This window comes from Saccopteryx bilineata, chromosome 3 (assembly GCF_036850765.1).
Source record: "Saccopteryx bilineata isolate mSacBil1 chromosome 3, mSacBil1_pri_phased_curated, whole genome shotgun sequence".
In the NCBI taxonomy this organism is placed as follows: domain Eukaryota; kingdom Metazoa; phylum Chordata; class Mammalia; order Chiroptera; family Emballonuridae; genus Saccopteryx; species Saccopteryx bilineata.
The window spans coordinates 79,911,751-79,925,387 of NC_089492.1; the positions used below are offsets into that span (position 1 = coordinate 79,911,751).

A 13,637-nucleotide genomic window follows, 5' to 3' on the forward strand; every position below is an offset into this window, starting at 1 on the left:
CCCATCACCCTTAATCCCCACACTCTGTGTCTTGGCTGCCAGGACCCTGTGCTCAGTCTCGATCCCTCCCCAACCATGCACAGCCCCAGACAGATGTCCTCTTGCCTGGCGACACTTCCCACCACCTAACTGCCTGCCTGAATGGCTACTCGCTCTGCCCGTTTCAGCTCAACCATCCCTCCCTGAGAAGTGCAGTCCCAGATGGTCTGAGTGCTCCCTCAAATCACTCTGTAAATTCTTTGGCAGAGTGTGTGCACATTGCCACAATTCTAGTGGATTCTGTGCCTAGTTCCTCCCTCAAACTGGGCCCTCTGTGGAGAAGGGTCTGTGTCACTGTCACTTCCCAACCTCAGTGCTCGGGTGGTCCCAGCTGCCCAGCCCATGAAGGAACAGGCACCCAGAACATCCTGGCAAGCTTACATGGGTGAAGAAGTCACATAAAATAGGAATCCAGCCTCCAAGGAGAGATACATACAGAATCTTTTTAATAAAGATAAAAAAAATTAAATGTGTTTACATTTTAAAACTCACTTTTAAATAGTTTAAATTTTGAATCCTTGATGATGGGCTTCATCGCAGATCAAAGAGGTCAGTTTTCAAAGTTTGGATAATACGCCCTGGGTTTCTGTTTCTCAGATTTTTAAGCTGTAGTCGATCCATCCTGATAAAGCAGACATGTAACACCCTCTCCCCCACCCCACCATGGGGCAGTCACTGTGCAAGGGTCGTCTTCTCCTACTGTTAATTTTTTATTATAACATTGAATATAGTTTTCTTTTCAACTCTGCAACCACAGAGAGTCAAATATTCTCCACCCACATCTCTTAAACCCCAGAGTTCAAAATGCAGGGACCCCCTTCCCTAATGAGAGTGTCGGGCCCAATGACGGGTGTTTGCAGGTGGGGTGTGTTTCACTCTGACTGGGAGTGGTGGTGGTGGTGGTGGTGGTGGTGTTCCTAATGGCCAAGCCCCTCCTAACAACCAGCTGCAGCTACATGATTGACAACGTGATCCTGCTGATGAACGGCGCGCTGCAGAAAAAATCTGTGAGGGAAATCCTGGGGAAGTGCCACCCGCTGGGCCGGTTCACGGAAATGGAAGCAGTGAACATTGCAGAGACGCCCTCCGACCTCTTCAATGCTGTCCTGGTGGAAACGCCCTTAGGTATGAGCGTGGACGGGATGCTACAGCTGCCCTTGCATGTGGCCATCCGAGTCACAGTTTTCCCCATGACTCAGCGTCAGTCTGTCGAGGAGACCGGGAGTGGAAGGGACATGAAGGGCAACGCCAAGTCCACCCCCCTCATTTCTCAGGTCAGGACAAATGAAGTCACCTGCCGGGGTCACCAGTGACTCAGAAGGAGCTGAGGCTCACCTCCCAACCCTTTTCCTCTGTACTAGACCACAGCAAACAGATGATAGGACTTGTAATAGTTCAAAACATGACTTTTCTAGAGGTTTATTTGTTTGTTTGGTAGTAGTGCCTTATCCTTTCATTTGAAGTTATCTCTAAATAAGGCTTCAGATCAGAAGCGTTTTGTTTCAGGAAGTTCAGGAATGCCATTTTTTTCTGAGGAACGTCTGTCGAATGACCTAAAGCAGTATTCAAAATGCCAATTCTGCACACATTATAGTCAGGAAGCCTGGGTAGTAGCAATGCCCTGTTGATCATTTGTCAAAATACTTGTCACTTTGAACAAAAGTTTTAGAAAAAGAAATTGTGTCATCAAGTGTTAGATGCTGAGAGTGCAGGTCCCAGAGGAAGGAAGGTGGGCCTGGAGTCAGACATCTGGGGACACGAAGCCAGGCTCTGCCTGGTCCCAACTAGGTGGCACAGGGCAATTCCGTTCCCCTCTGTCTCCCCATTTTAGAGCTTTGAAAACTAAATCAGACACTAAATAAGTACAACTCAGTATGTGGCACATAGTAAGGCCACAGACAGTAAGTATTGCTAATAGATAATGGGGGGTGGGGGAGGACTTCAAAAAGGAAGCCTTGATGTGAACAGCTCCAAGCATTGTGAGGATAAACTAAAGTGTGTGTGTGTGTGTGTGTGTGTGCGCGCGCGCGCGCCGTGCAGGGCGCGCACATAGCAAAGGCTTCACAAACAGCCTCTCCTTCTACCGTCATTGCTATTAGGTTGGTTGTGGTATCCGTGAACTGAAACTCCAGTGTCCTGGTTGGGTGAGCAGGGGCCAGGGCATTCAGGAGACATTTTCTACATTTTATAATCTTGCTTTAGATGAACTTATTTCGTGTGATGGCTTCCATTCTCAGCTCCATTCTTTCAAGACTGCATGTCTGAAAATGCACTAGATGAACTGAATATTGAAATGCTGCGCAATAAACTCTACAAGGTAACTGTTTCCCCAAATAGCATGTTTTTTTTATTGTAAATTCATATCATAGCCAGAATTTTTATTGTGGTATTTTTTTAAGATTTTATTTATTGTTTTGGGGGGACGAGGTGAGGAGCAGGAAGCATAATGGTTGCTTCTCGAATGTGCTTTTACCAGCAAGCTCAGGGTTTTGAACCTGTGACCTCAGCATTCCAGGTCAACACTTTATCCACTGCGGCAGCACAGGTCAGGCCAGAGTTCTTTATTAGAAGTGACTTTGGCCATCAGCCAACTCCTGCAACTATGAAGTGGGACATATTTGGAAGATACCTGCATGTCCGCTTCCCCAGCCAGAAGATGCTTGAGAGGAGAAAACTCCTCATCCTTCTCTGTAGCCCAGCTCTTCACCTGGAACATAAAAGGTGTTGATTGATGGATGGTCCAGCATTTATCGTGAACCTGCTGCTACGCAGAGTTCATCTGAATTTCACAGCTAACCTGTCCACACAGTTTTAATCTACTGACAGTGGACAGCATACCAGGTTGCCCAACTGTGTGCATGAAATCAGATGTACCACTTTGCATAATCTGGCCACTGACTGAACCACTGTCTGGGTATCTCTGTGGAATGGCTGCGCGAACTCTGCCTTTTCCCTTGTGTGACCATAGCGCCTACGGACATTCTCATAGAGCAACTGAGTAGAATACCATTCCACATATATACACAGTATGCTGAAACATATGGTCCTCTTGAAAGCACTGCATTGCAGGTCATTTTCTTTGTTATAGAGACTTACGGGCTTGCAGGAGGCATCTCTGAACACAGCTAACAGAAGGCACTGTTTGGAGCAATTTATAAGCATTAAGTCACTTTATCCATACAGCAACCATGCTCTCTCCATCCCTCAGATGAGAAAACAGAGGTGTGGAGGCGAGGTTACTTGTCTGAGGTCAGTTCACTAGTGAGTAACAGTGTTCGACACAGGCACAGGCAGCCCAGACGCTGCCTTCCCATCGAACCCTCAGTGTTCAAATCCCCCCAAATGTATCTCTTGGGAGCTGAAACGTCAGCACAGGACCAAATTGAAAGTTATTTATTGAGCTTGTAAAAGAATTTGGCATTCTTGTTAAAGTAGCAAGAACCAATGATGTGAGATCATCCAAGATCCATGCAGAAAAGTGCTTGTGAGTAATTATAAGGTATGATGTGTACAGTGTTGTTCTTGCATGGAGTTCTCTTTTTCAGACTGTGCAACATGCTTTAATATGAAAATTTCTTCCAAACTTATTACAAAATATGTCTCTATGGGAGACATGATTCAACTTCCATTAAAGCATTTAATAAGCTATGAAAAGCTGATATAGAATTTTCCAAAAGGAGCATATATTCATCTTATTGTTTTCTGATTTCTTCTTTTTAAGTCTTACCTGGAGGCCTTCTATAAATTCTGTAAGAATTATGGTGATGTAACAGCAGAAGTTATGTGTCCCATTCTTGAGGTAAGAATCTTTTAAGTTTTTGTGCCAAATAATGTGCATATACAACTTCCATGTATATAATTTTACTGATACTTCTTTATCTTAGAGGCTCCTTGATATAAATATGTTTTATAATGATATATTGTTAAATATAAATATAACATTTTATTATATGTATGTCACTTGATGTCTTCAGTTAAAAGCAGTATTTTCCGCCTGACCAGGTGGAGGCGCAGTGGATAAAGCATTGAACTGGGATGCTGAGGACCCAGGTTCGAGACCCCGAGGTTGCCAGCTTGAGTGCGGGCTCATCTGGCTTGAGAAAAATAAAAAATGCTCATCAGCTTAGACCCAAGGTCACTGGCTCAAGCAAGGGATTACTCGGTCTGGTGAAGGCCCGTGGTCAAGGCACATATGAGAAAGCAATCAATGAACCACTAAGGTGTTGCAACAAAAAAAAAAACAGTATTTTCCAAATTTTCTACATTGAAGGGTTATTTTGGAATTTGAAAAGAATACTTATAAAAGTTTGTTTATAATTCATTCTGCTGTGTAGTATGAAGAGAGATCATAATTAGTTAAAAATTTAGCAAACTGTGGGTGGCAATTAGTGCACTGTTAGTGTATTATAGGAACTCGTAAGAATCTCCCAGCTTCCCCCAATGAGGGCACATTGGGCCACTGAGACCTCACAAGCTGGCACCAAAGTCCACAGGGGGTATCATCCCCTATTGAAATCCTAACATAGAGGTTGGCCCTTGTGCACCCCAGCACTGGGTAGAATGACTCCAGTTAAGGGCTCACCACTGGCTTCTACCCCTCTAACTGATATTATTTTAATCTTTAATTCCCCTTTACCATCAGAGATTTTATCTGTGCCCAGAGGCCTCTTGTTTTGAATATTTTCTGCAAATGCACAAGAAATCCAGGCCTCAGAAGGATCTCAGGCATCTGGGCACAATTGGCATTTGACATTGTCTGAATCTCTAAATCTCTCTTGCTGCCTTCCTCAGACACCTAGACTTAAAAATTAATATATATATATGTATATATATATATATTTTTAAATAACATGGGATAATACAGTATATATATATTTTTTTCTTTTTTTTTCTGGGCTTAGAAAAGCCCTGTGAAACCAAGTTTGTCCAAAGAATATCTTCAATCATGAGATTATCTGCTACAGTGACTCCAATGGTAGATAAATCCATAAGTAGTTCAGTGACCTCTAATTTCAAGAAAATCCTGAAAAGAACTACCCTAAAGGCAAAAAAAAAGGGGGGGGGGACCTGAACAGCTTCATCTGCATATATTGTAATCTATTCTGAAACTGCTTGTGGTCAAATTAGTTCCCCGCAAAACAGTTCATCGTTTAAATTTTACAGTTAAAGATGTTTTGCGGCCCTGGCCGGTTGGCTCAGTGGTAGAGCTTCGGTCTGGCATGCAGAAGTCCCAGGTTTGATTCCTGGCCAGGGCACACAGGAGAAGTGCCCATCTGTTTCTCCACCCCTCCACCTCTCCTTCCTCTCTGTCTCTCTCTTCCCCTCCCACAGCCAAGGCTCCATTGGAGCAAAGTTGGCCCGGGCGCTGAGGATGGCTCCATGGCCTCTGCCTCAGGCGCTAGAATGGCTCTGGTTGCAACAGAGCAATGCCCCAGATGGGCAGAGCATCGCCCCCTGGTGGGCATGCTGGGTGGATCCCAGTCGGGCGCATGCGGGAGTCTGTCTGACTGCCTCCCCGTTTCCAACTTTAGAAAAATACAAAAATAAAAATAAAAATAAAAAAAAGATGCTTTGCTATCTTCTCTTGAAACTGTTAAAGCCACAACAGCCTGACCAGGCGGTGGCACACTGGATATAGCGTCTGACTGGGATGTGGAGGACCCAGGTTCGAGACCCTGAGGTTGCCAGCTTGAGCGTGAGTTCATCTGGTTTGAGAAAGCTCACCAGCTTGGACCCAAGGTCACTGGCTTGAGCAAGGGGTTACTCTTTCCGCTGTAGCCCCACAGTCAAGGCACATATGAGAAAGCAATCAATGAACAACTAAGGTGTCGCAACAAAAAACTAATGATTAATGCTTCTCATCTCTCTCCATTCCTGTTTGTCTGTCTCTATCTATCCCTCTCTTTGACTCTCTCTCTGTCTCTGTGTAAAAAAAAAAAAAGCCAAAGCAGTCCTTGAAGTGAAAAGTTTATCACTGGAGAACTCCAAAAGATTTTTTCGTCTTTATCTATATCACACAGAAGGTAGACATTGATAAATATAGAACATTTTTTCTCAAGGTACACTAAATGTCAGAAAGTGCGTAAGTCTTTTTCAGATGTGCTGGTTACATAACATAAGTGACCTGGTGACCCTATGAAACTGTCTCCCTTTCTTTTCATAAACTTAACTGGTAACCATACCAGAAGAAGCTCCATTATTCATGGCTCAAAATATAGTTTCTACATGGCACTGTTACTAGCTAACACTTATTGTGTGCTAGATATTATCCTAAGCGCTTTATATACATGAATTTACTTCAACTTCAAAATAACACAGAGAGTATCCTTTTTTTTTTTTTTTTTTTTTTGTATATTTCCTGAGTTAGAAGCAGGGAAGCAGTCAGGCAGACTCCCGCATGCGCCCGACCGGGATCCACTTGGCATGCTCACCAGGGAGCAATGCTTTGCCCATCTGGGGCATTGCTCTGCTGCTTGAGGCGGAGGCCATGGAGCCATCTTCAGTGCCCAGGCCAACTTTGCTCCAGTGGAGCCTTGGCTGCAGGAGGGGAAGAAAAAGATAGAGAGAAAGGAAAGGGGGAAGGGTGGAGAAGCAAATGGGCACTTCTCCTGTGTGCCCTGGCCGGGAATCAAACCTAGGACTTCTACACTCCAGGCTGACGCTCTACCGCTGAGCCAGCCAGCCAGGGCCAGTATCTATTTTTCAAAAAGGCCCAACTGGGGAACAGAGAAGGCTATACCTTGTCTGAGGTCACACTGTTAGTGGTAGCATCAAGATTTGAACTTAGGGATCCTGGTCCCTGGCTTTAATTCCTACATGTTTATTCACTATATTATCTCTACATTAAATTTACAATTCTTATATACAAGGAAGGGCTGAGTTATAAGCAAGACCACAATGCATGTGCTATAAAACATCAGAACTCAATTAGACTGAAGTCTATAAAAAGGACAGCCTAGCATTAAAAGAAGACTTGTCACTGAAAAGGTTTGACCAAACCGCTGTGTACCCAGTGGTCTCACAGGCTCTTTCTGATGCCCTTAATACTAACGTTAGATTAGATTTTTTTTTCAAGCTGCATTAAAAATAAAAATCCATTTAACCATCTTTATATAGAAACGTCCGTGACACGTGGCCTGCAATTACAACATTTCCTGAAAGGATCAGCTTTGTCAGATTTACATAAATATATTAGATCATATAATTTCCTCCACCTTTATTTGTGCAACCACACTTAACAGTCTGTAGAGTTCTCCCACACACGTTTTGGTGTGACAGGAGACAGACGCACGCTCACACTGTGTGGAAGAGTGCTACCTGGGCTTGCGTGCCAACATCTGACCTAGTTACAGGATTGTACCTTTGCATTAAAAAAGTTAACTCACATTCAGGGCACACGTGCCACCTCTGAGTCCTGCTCTTCAGACAGGTTAATGGAACAGTAAAAAATGAGCGCAGAGTAGGTCCGCCTTGTCTCCCCAGTCAGCGCACAGGCTGACAAGACTGGCTTGCTTCCAGCTCACGTTCCTGTCCTCTACCTGCACAGCCACCGGGCCCCGTTTTCTGCTCCCTCCCTTCAGGTGTGAGCTGACAGCCCAGCTCTGCTGGGTGCAACTGACAGAGATTTTGAATAAGTCAACAGTACATCATCTTCTTCAACAACAACAGATACAAAGTTGTGGCTTCATAATGAAATAGTGTTTGTAGGGGAGTGTGAAGGAAAAGACAGGATGCCAGCCCCCTGCCATGGTACAGGGCTTCAGAGGAACGCGTTCTGTCCCGTGTAGTCTCCTCCACAGTCAGATGTGTGCCAAACATCTGGTCAGGGATGGGCAAGGGCGGGGTAGTGTTTTCACAATTCCTGATTATAGGTCTTTTCTGGGAACACAGATACACACACACACTCAGAGCCTCTGGACTGGAGGGAGGTGGGGAGGTCGATACACAGTCAGAATAAAAGGGAAACTGCAGTTTAATAGGGGTCAAAGGAAATCATAACCAGTTAGTGGGGGGAAAGAAGGGCTTTTTCTGAAAGAGGTGGTTTCTGGTTGGACCCTCAAATGCAGGCAGGACTTCAAGTTGAGTTATGGAAGGCAGGGCGTGCACTGTAGGCAGAGGGAACCCGCGCTCTCAAGGCGGGAACTTTGCATGTGGACTGTTCAGTAGGCCCCTGCCTCGGTCCTGGTCCTCACCTTTTGGTGTGGCCCGTGAGGCCTGACAAGCTCTGTGCCCATCTCCCTGTTCCTCCCTACCCCTCCTCCGCCCCATGTCTCCACCACTTCCCCAGCTTTGAGCTGTGACTGTGCATTGGAGGCCCTGTTCCTCTCCATAAAGTCTACCATCTGACCACAAGGAAGTGCGCTGCAGAACTCGGGGACAACGAGCTCCACTGTGTGTTCCCTCCCCACCCTGATTTTTGTTTGAAGGTTTCTTTTGCCTGAATCTCCCTCTTGCCCATCTTCTCTTACCCCTGAGAGGTCTCAAATTACAAACAAGGCAGCCCCCTCCTCTGGCTCACCCGTAACTTTCTTTTGTGAGAGTGCCCGGAAGGATCAGAAGGAATTAACTCACTCAGCATAGGAAACACCTGTTCTCACAGGAGAGTTCTGGTGAAATCCACAGCAGGTCTGGATTTGTTATGTTAGTCAAACGGAAGCTGATTAAAGAACATCTAGCGTGGCACAGTCCGAGACCGTTCTGTTGGGTTCAGGAAACATGAAAGACCTAAGATCTCCCTGCGTGCCAGCTACTGGATATTCAGAAATGATCCATGAACAACAAAGACATGACCATACTGATTTTAGAGTATAGTAGGAAGAAAACTCCATGCAGACTTTAGAATAATATATGAAGTGCAGTTTGCCTTGGGTATAGAGGAGATTTTTTAGCTCAAGGGCACCCTGGCAAACAGCCAGGTAGGCAGAGAGGCCTGTGGAGGCCAGGCTGAGACGCGGTGGTCAGAGTAGGAGAAACACAGAGACCAAAGGAATGGAAAGGCAGACTGAGAGGCCTGGCGTGGGGCTCTCGGCTCAGCACAGGGAAGAGGGGCTGTGAGCATATGCCACCCGCCTGACACTTCAGCTGCCAAAGCCCCCCGCACCTTACAAACAGGGAAACTGAGGCCCTGAGAGAAACACAACTTGTCTGAGTCACATCATTCTTAGCTACAGTTAGATTTATTGATATTTAATCTAGGACTTAAAAACACACATACAAGCAAGTCCAAATGGTAGTAACAAAAATTTTCATTATATTAAAAAAAAATCCTCCTGACACCAATGATCAGAAAAGGATATGAACACGCACAGCATGTACTTTTTCTTCTGAACTTAGGTCATCTTATTCTGTCCCTGAATGGGCCCCCACACGTAGGCATTATTCCAGTTTGTATGGAAGAGACATTGGAGACTAGTGGCCTACGTGCCAGATACGTGAGTAACTGAGTGCCTAGAAACTGAAGGTGAGCAAGGTCTCAGGAGCCGTACAGGCCATCGGCATGGCTGTGTGGCCCTCTGGCTGACAGGTTGCTCCATTGTGAGAAGAGGCTCATGGGCCGTTAATAACACATGTCTGTATTTTAATTAGACATAGATCCGAAAGGAAAGCACATCACTTTGCAAATGGTTTGTCACTTAGAGGCTCTGGCTAGCATCGAGTAGACGGTCAGATCGCACTGATTGTATTGATATCTCCTGCGAATTCAGTTTGAGGCCGACAGACGTGCTTTTATCATCACTCTTAACTCCTTTGGCACGGAACTGAGCAAGGAGGACCGGGAGGCTCTCTATCCAACCTGCGGCAAGCTCTACCCCGAGGGGCTGCGCCTGCTGGCCCAAGCAGAAGACTTCGAACAGATGAAGAGGGTAGCGGACCACTACGCAGTATGTGAGCCCCAACCCCGTGCCCCAAACATCTGCATGACTGTTATCATGTGTGCCTTAGAAGTCACACATCACGTTGACTCTTCTTATCCACAGCAGTTTCAGTGTTTGTAAGGTGGAGAGGCATCTCTCTTGCTGTGTATGATGTCTCTCCTAGGGAAATACTTCAGGTTTCTAACCCAAGTGGGTGCTCTGTAAGCTTCCTGCCAAGCAACCATTCGTCTAAGTCTCCAAGGAGCGGTCCTTGGCACTGCTTCTGCCGTGCTTGAGAAAGCAAATTCCCCAAGAGATGTCAGAGTTGTGTAAAATAGCCTGACCCGGCAGTCCTTTGAAGCACCCAGTGGGTAAACAGGCTGAGGTGCAGAAAGTCTGCTTGAAATACAAGGGAGGTTATGGGTATGTTGGTTTATGTACCAGGAACAAGGAACAGGAAGAGGCACCCAGCCTGAAGCTCCTTGGCTCAGGTTACCCTCCGTCCTCCGGCCCATTCCTTCTAACTTAGGGACAGTAACATGCAGACCCTGAGGGTCACTTTCTAGAGCTGAGGGGACCATCCTCTCCTCTTTCCCTGTGAATTCCTGAGACCTCTGGGAAAGATCCAAGTTAGCAAACAATGCTCTGACCTTTGTAACAAACAGCCCCCATGTCGCTGCAAGAGGCTCTGTTCCGTAGTCTAATCTTAAAACACAAGCCTCTCCCCAATGTCTGCCTCTCCCACCCTCGAAATTCCATGTCAATTTGATCAGTTGTCATCTCAGAGCCCAGGAGCTTATACTGATGCAGCATTCATTGAGCCCCTGTAATGTGACTGACGAGCCCTGAGACCTGAATGTGGAAATGAACTCCCACTGCACGCGGAGGAGGACGCCTCGCCCTCTCGCCTTGTGGGTCTGCCTACACCAATGGGCTGCAATCTCACCCACTCATTGTGATGGAAATTTGTTATTTCCTCCTAAGGCCCAAGACATACAAAAACAAATCCTTCTGCATAGGAGTTTTAAGTAGATACATAATCTCTATTGCTGGGGAAATAATCATCACATATATGTATAAGAAATGAGAATGTATTAAAAATAGTCGCTTGTCTCTCTTTTTTTTAAGGTATACAAACCTCTATTCGAGGCTGTGGGTGACAGCAGTGGAGGAAAGTCATTGGAGGATGTGTTTTTCGAGCGTGAGGTATGGGAGACAGGGAAATGCTATCCACTGATTCGTGCCTTTCTTGTTCTTGGTGTTAAATATCGTCTTCCGTGGATTATAGTTAGATCTCTGCCTCGAGGGCCCTGAGGCTCACATCTGGTGACTTCATGTGGAACTGTCCCATCCAGACAGAAGCACACACAGTGGCTTCTGGAAAGAATGCAGCTCTTCCATAATGAACGAGAGATAGAAAGCCAAGCGCTGACATGATCATAGATAGTCCTCACAGGGCACATCTTGGTAGGGGCACCTCCTCGTCCACCTCTTTGTGGGTTTGTCAAGGTTCATAACACAACTCAGGGCACAGTTGTAATATTTAGGATGGTTTCAGTGAAAATCCACAGAATCCAGATAGTTTTTTCTCTAAAAAGGTTGAAGGGTGCTTAATTCATCTTTAGTCCGTTTCTGGGTATTGAGCTGTTCACAAAAGGACTTCATTTTTTATGGTATTTTAATTTTGTACCAGGTAAGTTCCCCCAAATCTAGAAAATTTTTCTAGTGTAATCTATTCATCTCTCCAAACCACTGGCCCTTCCATTTCAATTAATTGAAACCAACAGATTCAATTGATTGAACCTTGAAATTGACCCAAACCATGGGGCTGCACAGGCCTCAGTAGCAGAATAGTGGTGGGGGGGGGGGGGGGCTGTCAGTCCTGCTCTGAACGTTTCCCACCACTCTCGAGTGTCTGTTGTAAAAAAGGAGTAGAAACAGTTCATGGATCATCAAGTAGGGACCCCTCTGGCCCCTACTGCTGCTGAGGAGGCTGTTAGGGAGGCCGCATGGGCCAGAAAGTGGGTGTCTGCCCTGAGTGCGGGCCTCCACTCCCTGCAACTGCACATGAGGTGTTCAGAGCTGTGTGAGGGACTTGGTACCTCTCCTTCTTTCATTGAAATGGAATAGAATACAGGAGTCGTTCCATTTCAGACTTTACCCCAGTTTAAACTTTTTTTTTCCTTATCGATAGTTTACAGAAAAATAAAAAAAGCAATTGAACCATAAGTCAGGTAGCTACAGAGCATCCTAAGAAAGCTAGTAACGTCTCTGAGGGTAAACCCCAGGGTCTGTGACATTGCCCTGCAGAGGAGTGAGACGGCCTAACAACCTTGATAAAGTGTTAAAACTGTGGCCAAGGAAAACTGCTTGCCCTAATGGAGACAAGCCCACTAGCTGGAAACCAAGGAAATGCAACTCCAAACTCACACACACTCCAAGGTCTTGAGCATCTGTGCTCACAGTGCTGCTAAGATGTGGGTATTTGCTATAAACCAAAAGGATAAGCTCTTCCCCACAAATCTCTGATTGTTTGATTAAGTTGCTAAAGGCTATGCCTTCCCCCACACCTCCGTGTTAGCTGTGTTTCCACTCTTCCCATCCCCATGTCCCTTGAAGAAGAGACTGGAGGCAGTTTTCTTTTTATCCTCTGTTTTGTGAAGATATGATGTTATGCATGGTAGGGGTTTTCTGCACTTGGCGGAATTCTTGGTTTTCCTTGGAAATGTGACTTTGTTTCTGAGCTCTCTTTGATTTGCAAATGACTTTGCTTTACTATAAAAATAAAGCTTTTAGGAGTGCAGGCACTTTTTGGTAGGCCATCAGCCACCATAAGACCTCCAGATCCCATCCTTTTTCTTTCTGTGTTTATTTTCTAATCCTCCACCATTTCCACCCAAGACCTGCAAAATTACGAGTCGCGCTGGTTCGCAACAATCTGCCTTATGGCTCTGCAAACTTCCTTTTAAAACCACCGCTGTCCAATGTTCCGGCTCTAGCACAAGCCAGTCGGGAGCATGTCACTTCATGCACAGACTGTGCTCTGGGTCAGCTGATGGCCTGCGTTATTATTTTTTTTATTTCCTCCTTGCTCAGGTGAAGATGAATGTGCTGGCATTCAATAGGCAGTTCCACTGCGGCGTGTTCTATGCATACACGAAGCTGAAGGAGCAAGAGATGAGGAACGTCGTGTGGATCTCCGAGTGCATCTCCCAAAGGCACCGCACCAAAATCAACAGCTACATTCCGATTCTGTGACCCAGCCCAGGGCCTCGGAGGCGGAGAGTCATAAATGGGAAGAGGAGGCTACTGAGAAAAATAAAAGGAACTATGTTCGATTATCTGGGTTCCACAGGAGGAAGTCACACGGCCCCCTGGTGTACAGAGAACCCAGTAGAAACACAACAAATCAGGAAAAACAAGATCTCCCCACAGCCTGAAATCTTGTTTCCATGTTTGTGACTCACTCACTCTTCACCCAGCCTTAGGCGTTCATTGTAACTAACCCTTTGGTACATTCCCTATCTTCTTCTGTTGCATTAAAAATCAAATCTAATAAAAGTGCTTTGCCCCTGGTCTTCATGGCTCTCCACAGGCCCAGATTCTGAGTGTCTGTTTCACTTTTTAACTGTCTGTTCCTTCCATAGGTCCTAAAAACCCAGAGCTACACATGGACTACCTGTGATGGGAAAGACCGCCTTTGTCCTAATGCACTTTGATTTGGGAAGCTTGGGACAGCTGTCC

General features: G+C 45.7%; 1 protein-coding gene and 1 long non-coding RNA gene across 4 annotated transcripts in view; one reads left to right on the forward strand and one right to left on the reverse strand.

Annotated features, from left to right (window-relative positions):
* Nucleotides 1-13,482, forward strand: part of ATP6V0D2 (ATPase H+ transporting V0 subunit d2) — a 31,730-nt gene extending 18,248 nt beyond the window's left edge. Inside the window, exons 3-8 of the mRNA XM_066266454.1 lie at nt 986-1,164; nt 2,277-2,356; nt 3,761-3,838; nt 9,744-9,920; nt 11,022-11,099; nt 12,990-13,482. Coding sequence (XP_066122551.1) covers nt 986-1,164; nt 2,277-2,356; nt 3,761-3,838; nt 9,744-9,920; nt 11,022-11,099; nt 12,990-13,151 — 754 coding nt within the window. The 3' untranslated portion in view covers nt 13,152-13,482. The remainder of the gene's footprint in view (nt 1-985; nt 1,165-2,276; nt 2,357-3,760; nt 3,839-9,743; nt 9,921-11,021; nt 11,100-12,989) is intronic.
* Nucleotides 2,388-13,637, reverse strand: part of LOC136329825 (uncharacterized) — a 118,282-nt gene continuing 107,032 nt past the window's right edge. For all 3 annotated transcript variants that reach the window (XR_010730250.1, XR_010730248.1, XR_010730249.1), the window contains exon 6: nt 2,388-2,746. This is a non-coding gene — a long non-coding RNA (uncharacterized lncRNA). The remainder of the gene's footprint in view (nt 2,747-13,637) is intronic.